Here is a 23,280-nt window from a genome sequence, read left to right as displayed (position 1 = left end):
CTCGCAAGTGAACACACATGTTTCCAGAGAAGAGTGACTCAGGAGAGAACGCCCTCCCTTGAATAAGAATGATGATATTCATTGACTAGGGACCAAGATATACCAAAAATTGAAAAATTAGAAATCCATCAGGAACAGGAATTTTCTCTTGCTATATCACGTCAGGCACCATGTGAACTATTTCAGTCTGAAATACCCTCCTTTTCACAAAAGAATGTAACATCTGATGACGTGAACCAAGTAAGCCCTCCTCCCCTCCTCAAGTCGGCGCTCAGGTATTTGTCACTGAGTCAAGAAGTCTAAGTAATAATCTATGTGTTCAGAATAATTGCCTGCAGCAACCCATATAACACTGTTTAATTTCTACAGTCAGCTAGAAAATTAAAATTAAAATCAGGAGAGGTAGCACCAGCACTTCACAATCTCTAGGAGTTTTCAATAGCCTGAGAGTTGCAACTCTCAGCAAGGAGACACTGGACTTTCACACACTCATGAGTTAAGTATCCTAGGACAATGTTGTGCCCGGTTTACAAAGCTGGCCACACAGGAATGAGGACACATTGTATTTATTACTTTACTCATTGATAGGAAATATCACACCAGAAAGCAACTTAAAGGACGAGGGGCTTCTTTTGGTTCTTCTTCTACAAGGATAAATTCCGTTATGGAGAAAACATGGCTGATTGCCCATATCTTGGGACATCAGGAAGCAGAAAAAGAGGGGTACATGTGCTAAGGCCCCACTTTTAATTCAATCTGGACCACAAGCCATGAAATAATGCCACCCACATTCATAGTGGGCTTTTCTTCCTTTAATTGTCTATGGAAAATCTGTCATGCACATACCCAAACATGTTGTATTGCTATGCTAAGTCGATAATAGAAATTAACCATCATTGATTCTTACAGAAATATGCGCATATGTTCACCTAACAGAAAAGCCTAAAAGAAAAGAAACAGAGAAATGTTTATAGAAGTATCATTTGTAATAGCCAAAATTAGAAACAACCCAAACACTCTTAAGTTTATATTTGGCATGTTCAGTCATGGAATATCCTATGTTGTAGATAAAAAGCAAGAACCCAATCAGAAAACAGAACATACTGTGTAATTCAAAGTGCATGGATCTCAAAACAGTAATGAAAATAAACTCTGTTAGGACAGTGGTTGGCTTTGGAGAGAAGTATTGAAATTGTATTGAAGCAGGGGGCAGACAGCAGAGCCTTAATATTCCATTTCCAGGTTGCTGATACTACCAGGGGTAGTAGCCCCATAGGTGAATTTGATTTGTATTGGGTCATTGAGCCATGTTTCTCTTATAAATTCATTTAAAGTACTATACACTACAGTAAATAAGTTATAAATTGTACTTATATGCAATATAAAGCTTTTTTGTCTCAAAAACATATAATTGAAGCTTTCCCCACACTTCTGGTATTTCTTTACTAGATACAGTAGGATGGAGAAAGTTTGAAATTATAAACAAGAGTGAGGGACTAGAGAGATGGCTCAGCAGTTAAGAGTATTGACTGCTCTTCTAGAGGTCCTGAGTTCAAATCCCAGCAACCACATGGTGGTTCACAACCATCTTTAATGAGATCTGATGCTCTCTTCTGGTGTTTCTGAAGACAGCTACAGTGTACTTATATATAAAAATAAATAAATCTTTAAAAAAAATAAGCAAAAGTGAAAGGAAGCTTTCATGCGCTCTTATGCGACAATGCTCTTCACCATATCTTACTCTATTATTTGATATTATTCTTTGAAAGAATTTAGATTATTATAATTAATGACATTTTTAAACTAAGTGATAAGAAAAATAATTTTCTGTAATTTTCCATTGTTTAAAATTGTTGTTAATCCAATGCTTTGCTACATTTAAAATTCAGAAAAATAATGTAAACTCTTTTGAGTCTTTAAAAAATGGATTTAAAATGTTATATATTTCTGGATTCACTAGTGATTACTAAAAATAGCTAAAATAATACAAAGAATCAATGTAATGACATGTGAGGACCATTTGTTGTTGTTGTTGTTTTTGTTGACTTATCTGTTAGAAAAATTACCTGGAAAGATGTTTACAAAATAGTATCTCACTATACAAATATCTATATCCAGCCTAGAATGACATTCGGTACTTATGAAGCTCAAAATAAATGTAAGTTTTATTTGTATGGAAACATAACTCACTGAGAGAGGTTATCTGTACAGCTGCATGAAAATCCAGGCTATTCACTGACAAATCTGTTTTCAGTATGACTAGATTGTGTTTCAATAATGAAATACATGAGCAACTATTTATTTATGTATTATGCCATTATTCTGCCTCTGATGACTTCTTTAATGAAAACATTGCTTTCTGGGTAAACTGAATAAATACAGCCACTGCTAGAATTTTTTAAATTATACTAAAAGATGGCTAAAGATGAGTCTGCTTTTGGAATACATTTACAGCTTCTTCAGCAAAGGAACTATAGTCAAGAGTTTCCAAAGTGTTTTCTACATGAACTGAACATTATTAATTTATAGAACAAAGCTTTAAAAAATAGTATAATCATCCAAATAAGGAGAATGTCTCTAGTATTCATCTGTACCTTTTAAAGATTTGTTGATTATCTCAATTGCACAACAATTTTTGTAAAATTGAATATACACGTTTACCTATTCTAAACATAATGCCTAGAAGTAGTGAGAATCCATATATATATACTTAGGTTAACCACTGATTGAGAAGACTAAGAAGTTTAAAAGAAGCATCCTAGAAGAATTGTTTTGAAAAATAGACTTTTTTTTGGCATATCTCTGATTTAGTGCTCCTTCATTGCTAAAACAGTACGTAACCTTTAAAACTACCATATTTCACATTTTAAAAATGTGAAAACAGGCTTTAAACATTCATTAGTTAAACATTTGCTGTACAAGTCTTTAGAAACCTAGAGTCCCAGCATACACAGAAGTTTGGAACAGAGGCATGCACCTGTAATCTCAATATGAAGAAAGGAAGATCCCTGGGGCTTTCTGGACAGCTTACTCAGTGAAATTTGCTAGCTCCAGGTTCAGTGAGGAATATTGCCTCAAAAAATAAAGTGGATAATTGAGGAAGACATATGATATTGGTATCTTCTGTCCACTTACCTGTGGAGGGAGGATGCACACACACACACACACACACACACACACACACACACACACACACACACTCTATCTGTCTGTCTGTCTGTCTGTCTGTCTATCTGTCTATTTACCTACCTATCCACACATATATATGTATATAAACATATATATGTATAACTATATCTATATATGTATATCTATGTTTACATATATCTATATGTATTCTATATATGTATAGACATAATTTATAACCATTTATAAAAGTTTCCAAATAATTAAAGTGTACTCTAAAACCACCAACTAAGATATCAAAGAGGTCTTTTAAAAGCCTGTGTTATGTGTAAAGATACTGGGGAAGATGTCAGTGTAGCATCTAAATAGGAAATAAGCACATCACTCTGCAGACCCTGCAGGGCCAGAAAGAGGAGACAGCAGGCAGCTGCAATGAAAGGGCAGTGTTATTAAAGTCAGGGCCAAGCCAATGAGGCTTAGAGGAGGAGACCCAGTGGATGTCAACACTGTAGGAAGAATAAGTGATGTGGAATGTCAGCAAGGGAGAGGGAAGATCCATGCTCCAGGGAAGAGGCACTCACTTTAGAAAGTGGGCAGAGCACTTTGTGAGCCAGAAATTGGGGGACCTTTGTCTGAGAAAACAAAACAAAATATCTTCCCACCCCAGAGTAAGCACCAAGAAAAGAAACAGAAAGCAATTCCATTCAAGTGAGCTGGGAAAAACTGAGTCGACCTAGGGTCACTTACACGAAGGGGAAGGACGATTACTTGCATAATATGGCCATTTTATGAGCTCCTACATAACTGAATGAAAACAATCTATTTCTTCATCCAGTGTGCACTGTCTGTATATTGCTGTGGTGGGTAGAGGGCTCAGGATCCCTCTCTCCTCTAGTAATCATTATCAATCATAAATCTGACAGAGAGGATTGGCCTTGAGACATGCCCCCCCCCCCCCCATGACAGAAAGATGTCATGATCAAGCTTGGGCAGTACTCCTTTGATTATCACTGCTGTCAGTTCAAGAGGACAGAGGACAGATCTACACAATAGTACTTGAAGTGCCAGGGTGGGTTGATAGGGGGGGGTGGGGGCTTCCTTTTCTCAGAGGAGAAGAAGATGGGGGTGGGGAAAGTCCCCTATGTGAGGGACTGGGAGAAAAGGTAGGGATACAATCTGGATGTAAAGTGAATGAATGAATGAATGAATGAAAGAAAATGAATGAATAAATAAACAAATAAATGGAAAAAAATGTCCTATTATAGCTGCCTATGGCCATGGGGGGGGGTGGTAAAAAGAGAGAGTGGGAGATAGAAGAATATGGGAGTTGATTCCAGATCATCTCAGCTTATTAAGTGATTAGGTAGGTTTTTAACTCCAAGAATTTCTAGGCTGCTATGATCATGTGTTTGATAAGAGAAATGGGTCTGACATCTCTTACCTCACAAGGAACTAAAACCGATCCAGAGGTAACTGAGGACACAGTTGTAAACAGAAACTTACCTTGGAAACAAGTTGTAAGTTGTAAAAACATTGGGGTTGGTGAGAGAAACTTAGAGCCTGGCAAACAGTGGATGGACTAGAAGCTGAGGATCTCGTAATCTTCACAGATCAGCCGTTGGCATGCAGCTTCAGAGAGGCTTGGGAGGAGAAGTGAGAGAAGACAGCGGATAAGACTCGAGGATGGAGGGGAAGCGCAGTGTTAGACGTGTGCGTGAGCTGTAGAGCAGCAGACCACCGTAGAGCCAAGATTTTGAGAATGAGAAAATTCTAAATAATAAAGACTGCATCCCACAGATATAAGAAGTTTAAACCACACAATACTAGCAGAGACATAGAACCTGAAGAGGCCACCTCTTGTAACCAGGCAGGATCCCCAGGACCCCAAAATTTGTCCTGTTTAAAAGAAATGCATGAATCAAACAGAGAACTAAGGAATGACCAACAAATAACTGGTCCAACTTGAAACCCATCCCATGGGCAAGCACTGGTCCCTGACATTATTAATAGTACTCTATAACGCTTATACGTAGGAGCCTAGCAGGACTGAATCTGTTTGTAGTGTAGAGATGCTGCTCAGTTTGTAGGGTCCCTGTCTAGCCCACAGGCAGTCCCAGGTTGATTCACAGCACTACATGAATCAGGCATTGTGGTGCACATATATAATCTCAGCACTCACAGGACAAAGTCAGAAGGATTTGGAGTTCAAGATCATCTATGGCTACCTAGTGAATTCAATACCAGATTGGAATGTGTGAGACCCTGTCACAAAAATAAACAAGCCACAAAGACCATAACTACTGTGGGCAAGAACCAGTTAGAAGAGCAGAGTCTGTGAGGTAGCAGACAGCAGCTTGCTGAGAACTCACCCAGTCTTGGCCACTTAGTCATTCACAAGCCTTTTAATTTTGGCAATGTTTTAGTACATGGATGCTGCTTAGCATTTCTACAGTGTGAATGCTTGACTACACTTGGAATGTATGATACCCATCAGAAGGGTTCTTAGTTCAAACAATGAAGCAACATTGTTTTAAATGGTTGCTGCTTTCTGTTCCTCTGCTTTTCAAAGGTTCTTGTGAAAGGAGTATGCTTTGGTCCTCAGAAAGTTAAAATGTAATTTTAAAGAAACAAATTCAAAATAACTTCACTGGCTTCAGACCTATTATTGAGCACACACAGCCACCATCTGGCATCTGCTGCAGCGATGGTTCTGATGGACACTGCTTCAAAACTAATTTCACCCCAAACCAATTTAACCCAAATTGTGTCACATCATTTTTATACCATTGTATTTTCTGTTTCTTGATTTCTAAATAAGATGATTTGCCTGCCCTTTAGCCACCAATTACTCTCCCAGAACCCAAGAGTTATGATTTTTTCCATTAAAACAGAAACTATGAAACTACATGACCATAGCCATGCAAACTAATTGCTTTAAGATTTGCAGAAAAGCAAAATATGAAAGAAGGAAAAAGATTTGTCTGTGCACCAAGAGCAACTTCAGTGTTTATGACACCAACATCTTAAGTAAGTCGACCTTGGCATCTGCAAGAGAGATGCTTGCCGCCTTAGCAAGAAAGCAGCAAATGCTTTTGCAAGCTTTTCTAATGCATGGGGTTACCGGACAAATGTCTCTGAAGACAGCAGGGTTTCTCACTCATCTCTCTAAGAATAACAATTGTCTAAATTAGCTATATCCATCCTGTTCTCATTTTACCACGAAAAATTTGTTGGTTAAGCAGTGTGCTTCTACTAGTTATGCCATCTCCAGCTAAACTCAGAGATCTTTATAGAAGTAGGCAGATGATTGAGCTGTTCAAATTCATAATATTCTCTTGAATGTATCTTTGGAAATGGGTTTTTAGAACAGTCTTAATAACAAGTTGAAAGGTTTTATCTACGAGAACGAGGTAAGATGTTTATAATACGAGGCATGATAAACTTTTCTAATCACAGCAGCAGTAAAGATGGCTTTGATTGGATCTAGTTGCAGACAGTCTTGGAGGAAGCCGTGGCCTTTGAAGGAATGGGATGGGGGCTATTATCTCTTATCAGGGGAAGATAACCAGGAGGTACCTAAATCTTCATTTTCTAAAGATCAGTGGTTTCTTCTTTAATCCAAGCGAGAGGAATGGAGAGACAGAAACCCTTTTAAATGCCTGATTAAAGGGACAGTGTGCACTGTGTGTAAGTGAGCTGGGTCCGAGAAGAGCTCAGGGTCTGCACAGACGCACCCATGGCTGCTTACGTAGCTCCTGACCAGCAGTGGGTCAGAGCCCAGCTCGTGTGCCCAAGACTTGAGGAGCTCTGGGCCTGCTGGGTTCTAGATGCCAGCCCAGTGCCCCGCCGAGGCCGGAGGAACAGGTGGAAACTGGCATCCGATGTCTGATGGAGTAAGTTCTGTCACGTGACCTCAGCGGACTCCCAGTAACAGCATATGGAAGAAAGGAATTGAAGGATGCAACATGACAGCTTCTTTTAGAAGCAGTATGGCAGCCCAAATGCACCTTCCCTCACTGGCATAAGAAAGAATATACTCTGTGCAGAGAAGCGGGTCAGTAATTCCGTGTGGATAATTGTATGAAACAGAATATTATCTGAAAGAGAGTATGGTATGGATGGTCAGATTTAGATTAGTTTTCACAGTTTGTGTTCCTTCTTGTTTAAATACTTTCCCCGGGAAAAATCAAATTATATCAGAGTCTCATAATGCAGAAGGAGAAACTTCTTGCTGTTTTAATCCATTTTGTAATCTAAATTATTTATCGAGCCTGAGGACCAAGGAGAATACACAAGTAAAGGCATAAGACAAAGGAGAAAAATGGCTTTTAGCTTCCATAAGCTTAATTGTTTTTCTTAATTTAATAATATCTCTGATCGTCAAATTATTTCTAGCCACTCAAACAGAAACCAAACAAGGAGCCCTCACATGCAGAGAGTGAAGGAAGTTTACATGGAGACCTGTATACATTTCTCTCGAAATGCGTGGCCATCGGGATATGAATGGCAGGTGACACTCTCTTACCTTGGAGCATGATAGTGCAGCCTCAGAATTAGTGTTCTCCAGACCCAGTGTAGCAGTGTAAGGCAAAACCAGAACAGGGAAGTGGGAAGGAGTGGGTGGGAGAACAGGGGGAGGGAAGGGGGCTTATGTGACTTTTGGGGAGTGGGGGACCAGAAAAGGGGAAATCATTTGAAATGTAAATAAAAAATATATCGAATAATAATAAAAAGAACTATCGTTTCTCTAGAAGATGGTTTCACTTGGGCATAGCACAATAGTGTGGAAAAAAAAACAAAAAGGCAGGGTGGGGGGCGGGTCCGCGCGGCCCTGGAAACGAGCAGGCAGGGCGGGCTTGCATAGGAGAAGACTGGCGGGCAATGCCAGTATAAGGGGAAACTGGCTAGGCCTGCACACCGCCCAAGTAACTATAGGTAGAGAGAGACTGCCTGGCTAGCGGGAGGGGGTCCTTGCTCAGAAGGCGGTGCTGTTCTGCCATGGGCCTCCCAGATACCTGTTGAGGAAGCTCGCCTGGGAAGGGGCTGGGTCCTTTCCTGGTGGCTGGAAACGCTGAGGCCTGCTCCATGTCCTTACACAGCGGGTTTGGATAAGAAGAGACAGTTCATAGTTTCAATGCTTTATTATAGAAAAGTAGGAAGAGAAAGGGAGATAGAGAAGTAGAGCAAGAGAATATGGAGGGATGAGAGCTGGCCATGACCACGTGGAAAGGGGGGAAAGAATCGGGAGGGGGGGGGGGACGGAGAGACGGGCAAGGGCGAGAGGAAAACGAGAGAGGGGCGAGAGAGAGCGAGGAGGGGCAAGAAGCCTCCTTTTATAGTGGACTGGGTTACCTGGCAGGTGGGGTGGGGCAAACCTGGCTGTAGCCAGGTGACTGTAGGGGTGGAGTCCAGCCAGAACACTCGGGTCCTGGGTGTGGCCATACATGACTGATGGCCACTGGATTGTGGAGTTGAGGCGTCAGCAGTCTGGGAGCATGGCTCACTGGTTCCGTCCCTTGTAGAATGTTCTCCTGGGTCTCCAGAGTAAGCCTCGCTCAACCAGGCCACAGACGGCCTTACACGGTCCCACACAATAGGATCAAAGTTAGTAAAGAAATCCCCAAATATCACCAGACATTTCTTCAGAGTTATCACTTAAGTTTACTTTCTGAAGAGAAATAGACTAGATGTTAAGACACAGTGGCTGTGTATGAAAGCTGAGAAGGCAGTTTCTGTAAAAACACAGCCAATTGGAGAGGATTGCTCTTTTACAAGGGTGCTCTCTTGTGGCCCCTGAGGATATTGCAGGAACATACAGCCTGCCTTTCATATACATAATTAAAGGTAAAAATAAGTCTTTTGGATTCCCCCTCGCTCTGGCCCAAAGATTTATTTATTATATGTATGTACACCATAGCTGTCTTCAGACATAATACAAGAGAGCATCTGTTCTTGTTGCAGATGGTTGTGAGTCACCATGTGGTTGCTGGGATTTAAACTCAGGACCTCTGGAAGAGCAGTCAGTGCTTTTAACCACTGAGCCTTCTCTCCAGACCAAGGATTCTTATGCCTAGTTTGTTAGAAATTCCACAGAACAAACAGCTTAATTTTGATTGTGTGACTACAGAGCTGCAAAAAAAAAAAAAAAAAAAAAAAAAAAAAAGGCTTAATGCATGTCTTTCTAAATCATTTACTCTTGTCACACATTTTCATTCTATAAGCTTCCTCTGGACTTCATCTTCAATTTGAAGGTTCATTATCTAAGCAGTGTAGAACAGTGACCCCCCCCCCCATTTTTTGTTTCATCTACCAGGCAATTTTCTCATACCCCGCGGTTCTGTGTTCACACTCAGTTCTAGATTCTCACTGTATAACATAGCCGTCATTTTCACTTGTAATTTCTACAGGTAGTTGACCTGTGTAATTTCAATCAGAGATATAAAGGATAGTATATCATCATCTGTCTTTCAATGATGCAATAATTAGCATGCTTAAGAACACTGATTTCTAAATACAAGTTTGATAGATAAAATGGAGGACTGGGGTAGTGAAAAGATTTCTTGTAATGAGGAGACCCTCAGGGTGCTGAATGAGAGGCTCTTCTACTTACAAATGTCACTCAGAATTAGGTCCACAGTAGTGAGATGGGATGGAAAAACAGCAGTCCACAATTCATGGTAATTAGAGACTGGTAGGGAAATAACAGCAAGGCGAAGAGACATGCTGTATAGCTAGACGGTGGGCATACGGAAGCAGCAGGAAGTGAGAGCCAGGGACCACCAACCCAAGGATGACCATCATTTAGAGTAAGAAGGTCTCCAGTGCTCCTATAGCCAGTGTACGGAGGTAGAAGCTGTGTTCTAAAGGAAAGTTTAACATGTGGTCAAGTTTGTGAGTCATGAAGGAAGACAGAAAGTCGGAGTGAAATGATTTGATAACCATGGAAAGGGAAAGGAGAGTTGAGGGTTGGTAGAGGGCAATGAAGAAACAACAGTGTGTGAACTTCATTGTGGCAGAAAATAAATAGTAATTTAGGATGTGAGATCCCAGACTTGTGACATCTAAACTCAGTAACTAAAAGGCCGGGATTGGGCCAGTGACTCATGGACCACATAGATCTTTTGATGTTCCATTCTGGAGACAGGACCTGGTTATGAATAAGGTCAAGAGTTGGAAAATCCCACACGGTTCAACCACAGGAGACTGTGCTTAGGTTCTTTCAGTAGATGTACATTACTAATTTATGAAATTCTAATGTAATATCTAAGTCTACAAATGTTTGCACCAAGAAGCTCATATAAAAGTGTAATAGTGCGCCCACTATGATTAGGTGGCTCTTTTCTCCCATAGTGGCTTTATCTCAAAGGTCTCTAATAATATCTAAAATGTCTTCTTTAGAATTTGGACTATGGCATAGCATTTATAATTACCACAAACTGCTAGATTTTCATACATATTTTTGTTTATTCATTTGTTTAAATCTTCGGAAGCATTTGTTTACTTGTTTTATGTGGGTCTCAGAGAAGGAGGAGAGGAAATGCTCTGTACCACAGAGCACATGTGGGGGTCGGAGGACGACTCGCAGGGCTCAGGTCTCATCTTAGGGTCTTTTGTGGTTTGTGAATAAGTCAAATATCAACTAGTCAAATATGAGCTTGTGGGTCCCTGGTATCAAGCTCCTCAGGCAAATGTCTTTAAAACTCTGTTTCCTCAGTGGCCCCTCAGCTGTTTAATGTTATCAGTTGAATTTGGTATGAAAAAAAGTTAATCTATTTTTGCCTATTAATCTAGTTTATCGCTCATTATAGGGAATTTGCTATTTAATGTCTACCTTATCATTAATATATTTTCAAAGCATGTAATTCAACAATCATGAAGATATGAACATGCTGAATATTCTTCTTTTCAAATACTGTATGATGATACCAGTATGCTTGGCAATAGACTTCAAGTTTCACATTATTACTGACATATATATATATATATATATATATACATAGCTTGTGAGCAAGTGGAATATATGCACTATGATGATAAATAGTTAACTGTACTACTAATAGTCAAAGTGACCCTTTGATTTGTTCCTGGAAATACCATTAAGCTTCTATCTTTTGATATTAGAAGGGAATTATCTATATATGCTTACCACATTATTTTAATTTTCTCATTTGGTATTTTGAAATATATTTGACAAGTCCGAGGCTGTTATATATTTGCTTTGTCATCCAGCAGTGTTTGGGATAGATATTGGTTGAATGAAACAGTTATCATTGCACAGTATTACATGACTATCAGAAAAAAAAAACATCATATGGCATATAGTTGGAATCACATTTAGTGGGTTCATGAAGTTGTGGGGTTGAGCCAACATCAGTTGGTTTATACTGGTCTAAACTGGTGTATCCTAAATATCCTGGACTCCTATAGCTGTGTCTTACCTTAGCTTAGACAATTTGGTAACCCAGCTAAACTATAGCTCATGGTCTGCATCCTTCACGCTAGCCTGAATCTGTTTCCATCACTTCATGGAAATGCAGGCATGAACAAATAAACAATAGTGCAGTTATCTCTTAAGCCTCCAGGTGTGTCAATACTCTGTTGGTTCAAAAGAAGCCATGTGGTCCAGCCAAAAGTTACAACAGTAGGTCATTTTAAAATTGCATGAAAGGACTCTGATAAAAAAGAATGTAATAGATATATAGCCATCAATGTGATCATTTTTCTGTACTTATAGACAGAACCAATGACTTAGAGTGAGATAAATCCTGTACTGACAATCGGGTTATAGTTCCACCATTTCTTTCGTTAACCTGGGTGAGTCAGGTCATAGTGCAGGGCTTCCAGTTCTTAGACTTCTAAAACTTCATAATACTTTCATTCTATAAAACCAACTTTTAATGTATTAAATTCTATATATCATTTTATGATGAACTTTAGAGTACACATCATTGTCTTGTCCTCAGTGGCTAATATGACTGGCCAAAACTGACTAGCTAATTTTGAATACAAATCTGCTAATATTTTATAATCATAGTCAAACTAATAAGCTTCTATTCTGAATTTCATTATGAAACAAAAGGCTGAAGTTTAATTTCCCCCTTAGGTATTTCTTGAATTTGGGATCATAACTGTTGTATCTTTTGAAGTATTCATTATGTCAGCATACTGTCAAACATTATGACATCTCCTATGTCTGATAAGTTACAGGGGCCCATTGATGCTGGGCCTTAATAATTCATCAGTATGATAGATTATTATTCTCAAGTTGGCCAGAGGACTTTGTTAAATTTACAAACTGCTGATTAAAATGTGTATACATTTAGAGGAGATAATGAGATTTCCTCTAAATAAAGGATAGAGACTGCTGTGGAGAGATGGCTTAGTGGGTAAGAACACATTACTCTTCTAGAAAACCTGGGATTGTTTCTCAGCAGACACGTGACATCTCACAATTGTCTGTACCTCTAGTTCCAATGTTGTTTTCTAGCCTCCTTAGGCAATATGCATGCGAGTGGTAAACATACCTGCATACAGGCAAAAACCCATAATGTACATAAAATTTAAAAATAATAAGTTCACAAAAGAATAATGCAGAACTGATACATAATTATGTGATATATGACAAAGTACTGGATTGTCTGGCTATGAAGGAAACAACTGGGTAGGGATGTTCTACATGTAAAATATTTTATAAACTACACAAGGAAAAAGTAATACATATAAATAGTTTTTCTCTTCTATAACAACTTTTTATTCTACTCAGTTGACCTCTTCAAAATGTGCGTACTTTATTATTAAAATATATTAAGAAATGTGTCAGAAGCCATGATGGGACAAGCTAATACACTAGCAGGAGATCACCCTGAAATGACCCACTTCAGATTATTATATAATCTGCAACAGGTGAGCCCTGTTGACTGGAGCAAAGCGTTGCAGAATTTTCTGGCTAGTGACTTACTTTAAGATGGATTCTTTTACATATTAATTTGCTTGGTTTTTCTTAGTCCTGGCTATTAAGAAGGAGGAGAGTTTAGAAAATTGCCAACACTTTGCTCCAGTCATTTACGTAATTACATTTACCTCCCAACAGTGTATAAATGAAGGATGGCTCTGACATGGCAGGTAGTAGAATTTTTCCAGGAACCCTAAAATTACCCTCATACTATGACCTTGCAGGTCAGGTGGATTTGGGCCTGGTCTTAGACAATAGGCTCAGATTAGAAGATATTTACATTTGAGGAACCTTATACAGTGTCCTTGCCTTGCAGAACAGGTGGGTGTTGAGCAAATTACAAAGAATTTACATTTGAATTGGTGCAAAGCTTAGAGCTGCCTCAATGGAAGCTTGTGAGGAACTGCTTTTGTCTTGCAGACCCCACCTAGGTGGTCTTTGGCCAAAACAACATTCTTCACTTATCCCGGTGTGATTCAGGATGTAGTTCATACTTATTACTCAGGAAGACTCATTTAAACTCAGGGAGTTTGACAAAATGTCCTTTAAAGTCTCTTTAAAAGTTTATATAAAGAAGATCGATGTTGTCTGTGTTCGATCTTCTAAATTTGTTTCATGGGAAAATGTTTTACTTGGTTGATTTTATACTTCCTTGTGCCAAATGGTTATGCTAATTGTTCCTTGTGCCTCAATCCCTCATGCTTAAAAGGCTCAGGCCTCAAATCAGAGAAACACATTCAGATTCAAACCGCCTCTGTGTGTGGTTGTGTCTGTCTGTCATCCCACCCAACCTGTGCCTCTCCTGAAATCCAAAGTTCTCCCTTGGATATGAATGGCTGGGACCATCCTCGGCAAGAAACTATAGGTAACATAAAAACAAAACAAAACAAAACAAAACTAAGAGAGCAATGTGCAGAGTGCAGAGGGAAAGAGGAAAAAAGAAGCCAGGCTGCAGAGAGCAGAAGGAGCAGGCAGGCTTCTCTTACTATGGGACAGAACACGTCCCATGGTAAGGACAGAACACATCCATGGTAAGGACAGAACATGTCCCATGGTAAGGACCGAACATGTCCCATGGTAAGGACAGAACATGTCCCATGGTAAGGACAGAACACATCCCATGGTAAGGACAGAACAGGTCCCATGGTAAGGACAGAACAGGTCCCATGGTAAGGACCAGGCAGGCTTAGACTTACTAAAAGGAACAAAGATTTTTTTCTTACAAACATGATTTTAATTCATTTAGCTTTAAAAGGATGGAAGCTTTTTCTTTCTCTGTGCAATAACTATTGGAGCTCATTTTTCATCCAGAATGAGTGAGTTCTTTCTGCACCAGTACTTGGTCTTTTGCTCCTTATGCATATGAAAGTGTGTTATTGTGAGAATGTATGCATGCATGTGGTAAGTATGTAATTGTGAAAATGCATGCAAGCTGGGCCCAACTGAATGTGTGTGTAAATGTGTAAATGAGAACTCTGCATGTTTGAAGCTGTGTATGAACTTATGTGAGATTATGCATATTCGCTTATGCAAAAGTTTTTCTTTCTGTGAGTGTTATTCTCTTCTCCTGGTTCAGTAAAAGTTTATTGCTCCATACTTCCCCCTATCCAGATAAGCAAGAGGCATCTGGACAATAGGGAGAAGGCTCTAGCAACTAATCCTTTACTTAACCTCCTTCTGTTTTTGGATGAGGCCTGAGACTGCAGTCTCTGACCTGAGAGGAACACAGAAGACAGGTCAGCACAATAGCATAGTAACATAGATTTAGATAAGTAAACTTTTTATTATAGAGGTACCCTAAATATCTTGTAAGACAGAGTCTTACCCAGAATTTCATAAGACCAAGTCTTACTTCCCTCCCCTGCCAATGTTCTTCCCCATCAGCTGCCTCAAGAACCAACAAGAAAGAAGAACATCTCCCACTGGGGCTGGCTCCTGGCAGAAACCTAGGATTTATAACTTGATTTGGCGTATAGAATATTCTCTTTCAGACATATGGAAATTACTTGCCTTGTGATAAATGTTTATTCTTGTCATATCTCTAGACGGCACTTACCTTGAACTGATAATTTATATGTGCTTGTCATTTCAGAGTCACCACGTAGACAGATCCAAGAAGCTCCACCCAGATCAAGGTGGTCAGGCTTCAAGAGTACCAGTTGGTTTTCAGAATGATTTGGCTGATATGGAGAGACAGAAGAACAAGGATGGGCCACTGCAGTAGCAAGTACCAATGTAACTACATGTCAGTTTAACTATAAAATATTATTTTCACTGTGTACCTGACAAGGCTGCAACATGTAATTTCTTGCTTCCATGTTATTTGGAACACAGAGCATGTGTGTAGAAGCCAGATGTCAGTGTTTGGAATCTAGCCACTTTTTTAAAAAAAGATATATCTTTTTTTCAACATTTTTAATTGAATATTTTATTTATTTACATTTCAAATGTTATCTCCTTTCCTGATTTCCCCACCAGAACCTCCCCTATCCCATCCCGACTCCTTCTGCTTCTGAGAGGGTGTGCTCCTACCTACCCACCCACTCACTCCAGTTTCCTGGCCCCTGAATTCCTCTATCCTGAGGCATCAAGCCTTTACAGGATCAAGAGCCTCTTCTCTGACTGATGTCTGACAAAGTCATCCTCTGCTGCATATATGGCTGGAGCCATGGGTCCCTCCATGTGTGTACTTCTTGGTTGGTGGTTTAGAAAGGTATATGTTTTCATTTTGTGTGAATAGCTGTTTTGCCTGTTTGTATAGCTGTGTACCACATGCATGCACCCTGGAAGGCCAGAAGAGGGTGACAAATCTCCAGAGATTGGAGTTACAGTGGGTAATCATCACACTGGGGTGCTAAGAAGAGCACCTGAGTCCTTTGTGTGCATAACACTCAAATACCCTTTGATCACTGAGCTATCTTTGGAGCTATCCACCTAATATTTTGAGACAGGGTCTCTCACTGAACCTGCATCTTGCTCATCCGTTCATCGAGGCTGGCTACCTACCCAGGGACCCTTTTGTCTCTGCCCCCTCCAGCTCTGGAATTACTTATTCATGTCAGTGCTCTTGTCTTTCTACCTGGTGCTAATAGTATCAACCCAGGTCCTTCACAACTGGTACTTTTCTAACTCAGCTAGTTCCCTATCCCAATCATATATATATTTTATTTTTACTAGATGAATGAGTAAAACATGTCTAACGGTTTGAAAAGAGGATAAGAGAACCAAGTTTTAACCAGTTCTCAGACCTTTTCTTTATGTAGTGGATGACCATTGACACGGAAACCCACCATCACAGTGAGAGAATAAGACTGACAAGTGCTCAGCCACAAATGGGGTATCTATATCTTGTATCTCTCCAAAAGAAGCTCTGGGATCATCATGGATGGAGTGTGAGAATGGTAAAACCCAGATGTTAAGGTAGATCAAGAGAAACAAGTGTATTCAGGAACTGACTGCACCATACTGCTCATAAACTACCTGCAGATGTTGTTGCCTGTGTAAGACCTGAGCAAGACCAATTTGTTGATTGCCATTTTGTCCTATTGACAGTGTCCTTTGCCTTACAGAAGCTTTGCAGTTTTATGAGGTCCGATTTGTTGATTCTTGATCTCAGAGCATAAAGCATTGGTGTTCTCTTCAGGAAATTTTCCCTGTGTCTATGTGTTCAAGGCTCTTCCCCACATTCTCCTCTATTAGTTTCAGTGTATCTGGTTTTATGTGGAGATCCTTGAGCTTTGTACAAAGGGTGTCCTTTCCCTAATTTCTTTCTCAGCCTGTTCACGCTTTGAGTATAGGAAGGATTTATTTCAGTTAATCTTATATCCAGCCACTTTGATGAAGTTGTTTATAAACTGAAGGTGTTTTCTGGTGGAATTTTTGGGGTCACTTAAGTATACTATCATATAATCTGCATGTAGTGATATTTTGACTTCTTCCTTTCCAATTTATATCCCTTTGACCTCCTTTTGTTGTCTAATTGCTCTAGCTAGAACTTCAAGTACTATATTGAATAGATAAGGAGAGAGTGGCTAGCCTTGTCTAGTCCCTGGTTTTAGTGGGATTGTTTCAAATTTCTTTCCATTTAGTTTGATGTTGGCTACTGGTTTGCTGTATATTGTTGTTAGTATTATTAGGTATGGGACTTGAATTCCTGATCTTTCCATGACTTTTAACATGAAGTGATGTTGAATTTTGTCAAATGCTTTTTCATCATCTAATGAAATGATCATGTGTTTTTTTTTCCTTTGAGTTTGCTTATGTAGTGGGTTACCTTGGTAGATTTGCATATATTAAACCATCCCTACATCCCTGTGATGAAGCTTACTTGATCATGGTGAATGAGCATTCTGATGTGTTCTTGGATTTGGTTTGTAAGGATTTTATTGACTATTTTTGCATCAATGTTCATAAGAGAATTTGGTTTGATATTCTCTTTCTTTGTTGGGTCTTTGTGTGATTTAGATATAAGAATAAATCTGGCTTCATAGAATAAATTTGGTAGCAATCCTTCTGTTTCTGTTTTGTGGAATAGTTTAAAGAGTATTGGTATTAGGTCTTCTTGAAGGTCTGATAGAATTATACACTAAACCCATCTGGTCCTGGGCTTTTTTAAGTTGGGAGACTTTCAATGACAGCTTCTATTTCTTTAGGGAGTTTGGGGCTGTTTAGATGGTTTATCTGATTCTGATTAACTTTGGCATCTGGTATCTGTGTAGAAAATTGTCCATTTAATCCAGATTTTCCAATTTGGTTGAGGATAGGCATTTACAGTAGGATCTGGTGATTTTTTGAAATTCCTCAGTTTCCATTGTTATATCTCCCTTTTCATTTCTGATTTTATTAATTTGGGTACTGTTTTTGTGCCCTCTGGTTAGTCTGGCTAAAGGTTTATCTATTTTGTTGCTTTTTCAAAGAACCAGTTCCTGATTTGTTGATTCTTTGTATAGTTCTTTTTGTTTCAACTTGGTTGATTTCATCCCTGAGTTTGAGTGTTTCCTTCAGTCCACTCTTCTTGGGTATATTTGCTTCTTTTTGTTCTAGAACTTTCATGTATGCTTTTAGCTGCTAGTGTATAATCTCTCCAGTTTCCTTTTGGAGGCACTCAGAAATATGAGTTTTCCTCTTAGCACTGCTTTCATTGTGTCTCAGAAGTTTGGGTATGTTATATCTTCATTTTCATTGAATTCTGAAATGTCTTCAGTTTCTTTCTTTATTTCTTCCTTGACCAAGTTATCACTGAGCAGAGCATTGTTCAACTTCCATGTGTATGTGGGCTTTCATTTGTTTTCCTTATCTTTTAAGACCAGGCCTAGTTCGAATTGATCTGATGGGATACATGGGATTATTTCAATCTTCTTGTATCTGTTGAGGCCTGTTTTGTGACCAATTGTATGGTCAATTTTGGAGAAGGTACAATGAGGTGCAGAGAAGAACCAGTGTCATTTTTTTTGTGTGTGTGTGTGGATAAAATGGTCTATAGAAATCTGTTAAATCTACTTGTTTCATAACTTCTGTTAGTTTCACTGTTCTTCTGTTTCCATGATCTGTCCATTACTAAGAGTGGGGTGTTTAAGTCTCCCACTATTACTGTGTGTGAGGTCTAATGTGAGCTTTAGTAAAGTTTCTTTTATGAAATTGGGTGCTCTTGCATTTGGAGCATATATGTTCAGAACTGAGAGTTCTTCTTGGAAGATTTTTCCTTTGATGAGTATGAAGTGTCCTTCCTTATCTTTTTTGATAACTTTTGATTGAAAGTCAATTTTATTCAATATTAGAATGGCTATCCAACTTGTTTTTGGGGATCATTTGCTTGGAAATTTTTTTCTAGCCTTTTACTCTGAGGTAGTGTCTGTCTTTTTCACTGAGATGCATTTCCTGTATGCAGCAAGACACTGGGTCCTGTTTATGTATCCACTCTGTTAGTCTATGTTTTTTAATTGGGGAATTGATGTTAAGAGAAAATAAGGAAAAGTGATTGTTGCTTCCTGTTATTTCTGTTCTTAGAGGTGGAATTATGCTTGTGTGGCTATCTTCTTTTGCTTTGTTTGAAATCATCTTTTTTTTTGTTGAAAGAAGACTACTTTCTTGCTTTTTCTAGGGTGTAGTTCCCCTCCTTGTGTTGGCATATTGCATCCTTTGTAGGGCTGGATTTGTGGAAATATATTGTGTAAATTTCACCTTGTCGTGGAATATCTTTGTTTCTTCATCCATGGTAATTGAGAGCTTTGCTGGGTATAGTAACCTGGGCTGGCATTTGCAGTGTCTTAGAGTCTGTATGATATCTGACCAGGATCTTCTAGCTTTTGTAGTCCCTAGTGAGAAATCTGGTGTAATTCTGATAGGTCTGCTTTTGTATGTTACTTGAACTTTTTCCCTTACTAGTTCTAATATCCTTTCTTTGTTTTGTGTTTTGATTATTATTTGATGGAAGAAATAGATTTTCTGGTCCAGTCTATTTGGAGTTCTGTAGGCTTCTTGTATGTTCATGGACATCACTTTCTTCAGGTTAGGGACGTTTTCTTCTTTTTCTTGAAGATATTTACTGGTCCTTTAAGTTGAGAATCTTTGCTCTCTTTCATACCTGTTATCCTTAAGTTTGGTCTTCTCATTGTGTTCTGCATTTCCTGGATGTTTTGGGTTAGGAACTTTTTGCTTTTTGCATTTTCTTTGACTGTTATGTCAATGCTTATGATAGTTTCTTCAGCACCTGAGAGTCTCTTTTCTATCTCTTAGATTCTGTTGGTGATGCTTGCATCTATGACTCCTGATCTATTTCCTAGGTTTTCTATTTCCAGGGTTGTCTCTGTTTGTGTTTTCTTTATTGTTTCTATTTCCATTGTTAGGTCCTGGATGTTCTTGATCAATTCCTTCTCCTGTTTGGTTGTGTTTTTCTGTAATTCTTTAAGGGAATTTTGTGTTTCCTCTTTAAGGGCTTCTACCTGTTTACCTGTGTTCTCCTGGATTTTTTTAAGGGAGTTATTTATGTCCTTCTTAAAGTCCTCTATCATCATCATGAGTACCAATTTTAGATCTAAATCTTGATTTTCCAGTGTGATGGTGTATCCAGGATTTGCTATGCAGGAGAGCTGGGTTCTGATGATGCCAAGTACCCTTGGTTTCTGTTGCTTATGATTTTACGCTTGCCTCTTGCCATCTTGTTATCTCTAGTGCTACCTGACCTCACTGTCTCCTACTGGAGTCTGTCTCTCCTGTGATCCTGGTTGTGTCAGAACTCCTCAGAGTCTAGCTGTCTCTGTGATTCTGTGATTCTGTGATCCTGTGATACTGAGGTCCTGGGTGTGTCAGAGCTCCTCGGAGTCAATCTGCTTCTGGAATCCTGAAATCCTGGTGTGACAAAGTTCCTCAGATCCTATGATCCTGGGCATGTTAGACTGCTTGGGACTTGAGCTTCTTCTAGATATTGTGGGACTGGGTGAGGAGCTAGCACCCAAGGTCTGCTCAGGCCACAGGCTCAGACTGGAAGTCTGATCTCCTTAGAAGCTTCATCTCAAAAGCCCTGGTGGCTTATTACCAAAAATATGTGAATGAAGCTTTTAAGGATGCAGTTTTCTTTACTGGGCTGGCCACAATGGGAGGGTGACCATGACTATATTGGTAGCATACATTGGACTTTTTTTTATTTGTGTCTTGTTTTTGTTTTTCCTTTTTTTCCTTTTTCTTCTTCACATTTATTTTAGGGGGTGGGGAAGATTTCATGGGTAGGGGCAGATCGGGAAAGACTAGTAAATGAGTGTACTTTGGGTTCATAATGTGAAAATCCCAAGTAATCAATAATATTTTTAAAAAAATCTATAAAAATATTTAAAATATAAGCTAGTCAAATGTAGACTTCCTTTTATGCTGGTTTGTTGTGTAGAGATGTTGCTATGGCACTTTCTATCTCTACTGAACAAGAGCAAATGGCCTTGTGAAGGACTGATAGCAATCAATTAAGCTACCAGACTAACTTCCATATGCTGGGCATCTGACATGCAAGGAAAAGGGGAATTTTTGTCTTTTTTTGGGCAATATTTTAGATACACAAAACCAGCTCAATTCCTATGACACTTATCTTCAAAACTTCACATTTAGTTTGTGGGAAAATTGAAATTAATTATTCTTAAGCATCTGGCTTGTTCCTCCCTCCCTCCTTATTTGCTTTTGTAGTGAGTACAATTTTTCTTCCAAGGACATATAAAAGTCACAATACTAGATCTAAAGTCTCTGAAGTGTTTCTGCTCCAAACCCTGTCTGTACAATCTGAGTTCTTTCAAGTAGTTAGCTTACTGGCTTCTGACACTTCTATAAAAATATCCCATAGAGCTTTTCTTATTACGTTTTCATTGACTCTCTCTGAGTGATAAAATGAAATTCTGTAAAGGGCTTTGAAAACCATGCATATTGCAATTCCTCCACATTTCAAATACTAATCAAGTGTGACTATAAAAGAAACAACCGGTGCAGTGAAAATTGCTGCAGCGGGTTGAGACTCAAGCCATTATTAATTCATTGGAAACTATTTTTTTCTGTAAGATTATGGATCCTACAAAGTACCAGATAACACAATTCCTGAGATCAAAGTTTTTGTTTCAATCACAGGGAACTTGGGTATCTAATCTTCCCAGCGTGTGCATTTCTGGAATAGTACATCAGCTGCCCCAGTTGTGCCTGAGTGAATAATGCAGCATATTTTATAGACATTGGAAGTACCTGTTCTTACACAGTGCTTATAAATGATGGGTTTAGAGGACAAAAGGAGCCTCAGATTAAAATAATAGGTCTAGGCTAGAGAGATGTCCTAGCTTCCTACCAGAGAGTAAAGTGAAATTTCCCTTTCTAGGCTAATTTCAGCATGTATTTGCCTGAAAATTACAAACTAGTAGTGTGGGCAGAATGTTTTTATTCACTTTTCTATCTTCAAAGGTAATCAGGTTGGAATCTACAGTATGAGCTATCACTGTGTGGCAGTTTCCATCCATAAGCATAAAAGAGGAAAGTGGAGCACAAATAAAACTTTGCCAACTTTCAAATTATAAATTCACAACTATAATTTGAAAATTATAAAATTACAAATTCAAAATTGAAAATTCAAAATTATAAAGTTGCATTAGGATAAAAGTGTTAGATTTTTGATATTGTGTCTCTGGGAACTCATCATTTCTCATCAGATGCAAGAGATGGAACCTTGCTGATGGAAAGGTGATTGAGCTAGAAATCAGAGTAGACAATTAAAGGCCAATTTGCTATGTGGCCAAATAGGAACTATGCAATGACAGTGAAACTGACTATAGTCAGACTCCAAGAAACGAACTCTGTAACAGTATTGTAACCGTATTGTCAGGGCCAATTCCTTTCTCTAAAAAACTGGCAAAAGCACTTCACTTGACCTGCTAGGTGACCTTCTGTGGGCCTTTAATTTACTCTAATAGCTTGGTGATTCTTGAGTCATCTTTTAATAACATCCTCATTAACTCTGCATGTTTTGTCGATAAATAAAAGTACAGTTTTCTGAAAACACCATGCATATGTGCTATGAGGGTAAAGTTCATACCTCTACAGTCTTAAAGGGTGATGCTGGATTTAAAATCTCCACTTGCTCATTATGTCATTGGCAATTTGTTAAACTCTTTGTATTTGATTGGGTCCATATGTTTGCTACTAGTCCATAGGCTACTTGGAAGTGTTCATTGGATAAAGCAGGTGAAAGTTAATTTAACACATAACAAACTCCAATTATGTCAGTGTTGCAAGAAATCACTGACTCTGAGTTCATTTCAAAGAATACTTTATTTCCCAACAGTACCTCTAAGAAGCCTTGATGTTGTGGGGTACTGTTAGTCAGTATTTTTTTCCTCTGAGAATTCTGTCCTCTGGGGATTTTTATAGCTATGGACAGGAGAGTTCCTGAGTCTAAGAAGCATTGCTATAATGGAGTTAGCTGGATGATCTGACCCTGATGTTTCTACAAGAGCATGGTACTCTATAGTTTAACCAGCTCAGGAGCTATTTTAAGTAGCTGATAGGTGTTAAGCAGAAATGTTTGCATTAAGCAGGTTTTTTTGTTTTATTTTTGGTTTTTGTTTTGGGTCTGTTTGTTTGCACACTCAGCTCCCAGAGTTGATTTGCACATGGCGAAAGTGCTCTCAGGGAATATACCAAAAGTGAAGTAACAGAAGCAGGCATGAGTAAAGGGAGAAGAG

At 38.8% G+C, this 23,280-nt stretch overlaps 1 protein-coding gene and 1 pseudogene across 2 annotated transcripts in view; one reads left to right on the top strand and one right to left on the bottom strand.

Moving 5' to 3' along the window:
• The window catches only part of LOC127674181 (protein AMN1 homolog), a 67,765-nt pseudogene extending 58,253 nt beyond the window's left edge, over nucleotides 1–9,512 (bottom strand).
• Nucleotides 1–23,280, top strand: part of Themis (thymocyte selection associated) — a 223,532-nt gene that overhangs the window by 186,965 nt on the left and 13,287 nt on the right. The window contains exon 5 of one of the 2 annotated variants that reach the window (XM_052169729.1): nucleotides 15,171–15,313. In XM_052169729.1, coding sequence (XP_052025689.1) covers nucleotides 15,171–15,302 — 132 coding nt within the window. In that variant the 3' untranslated portion in view covers nucleotides 15,303–15,313. Of the gene's footprint in view, nucleotides 1–15,170; nucleotides 15,324–23,280 lie in introns of both variants that reach the window. The other variant, XM_052169730.1, reaches the window with a different exon arrangement.

The sequence above is a fragment of the Apodemus sylvaticus genome, chromosome 23 (assembly GCF_947179515.1).
Source record: "Apodemus sylvaticus chromosome 23, mApoSyl1.1, whole genome shotgun sequence".
Classification (NCBI taxonomy): Eukaryota; Metazoa; Chordata; class Mammalia; order Rodentia; family Muridae; genus Apodemus; species Apodemus sylvaticus.
This window is presented reverse-complemented; position numbering and strand designations above follow the sequence as displayed.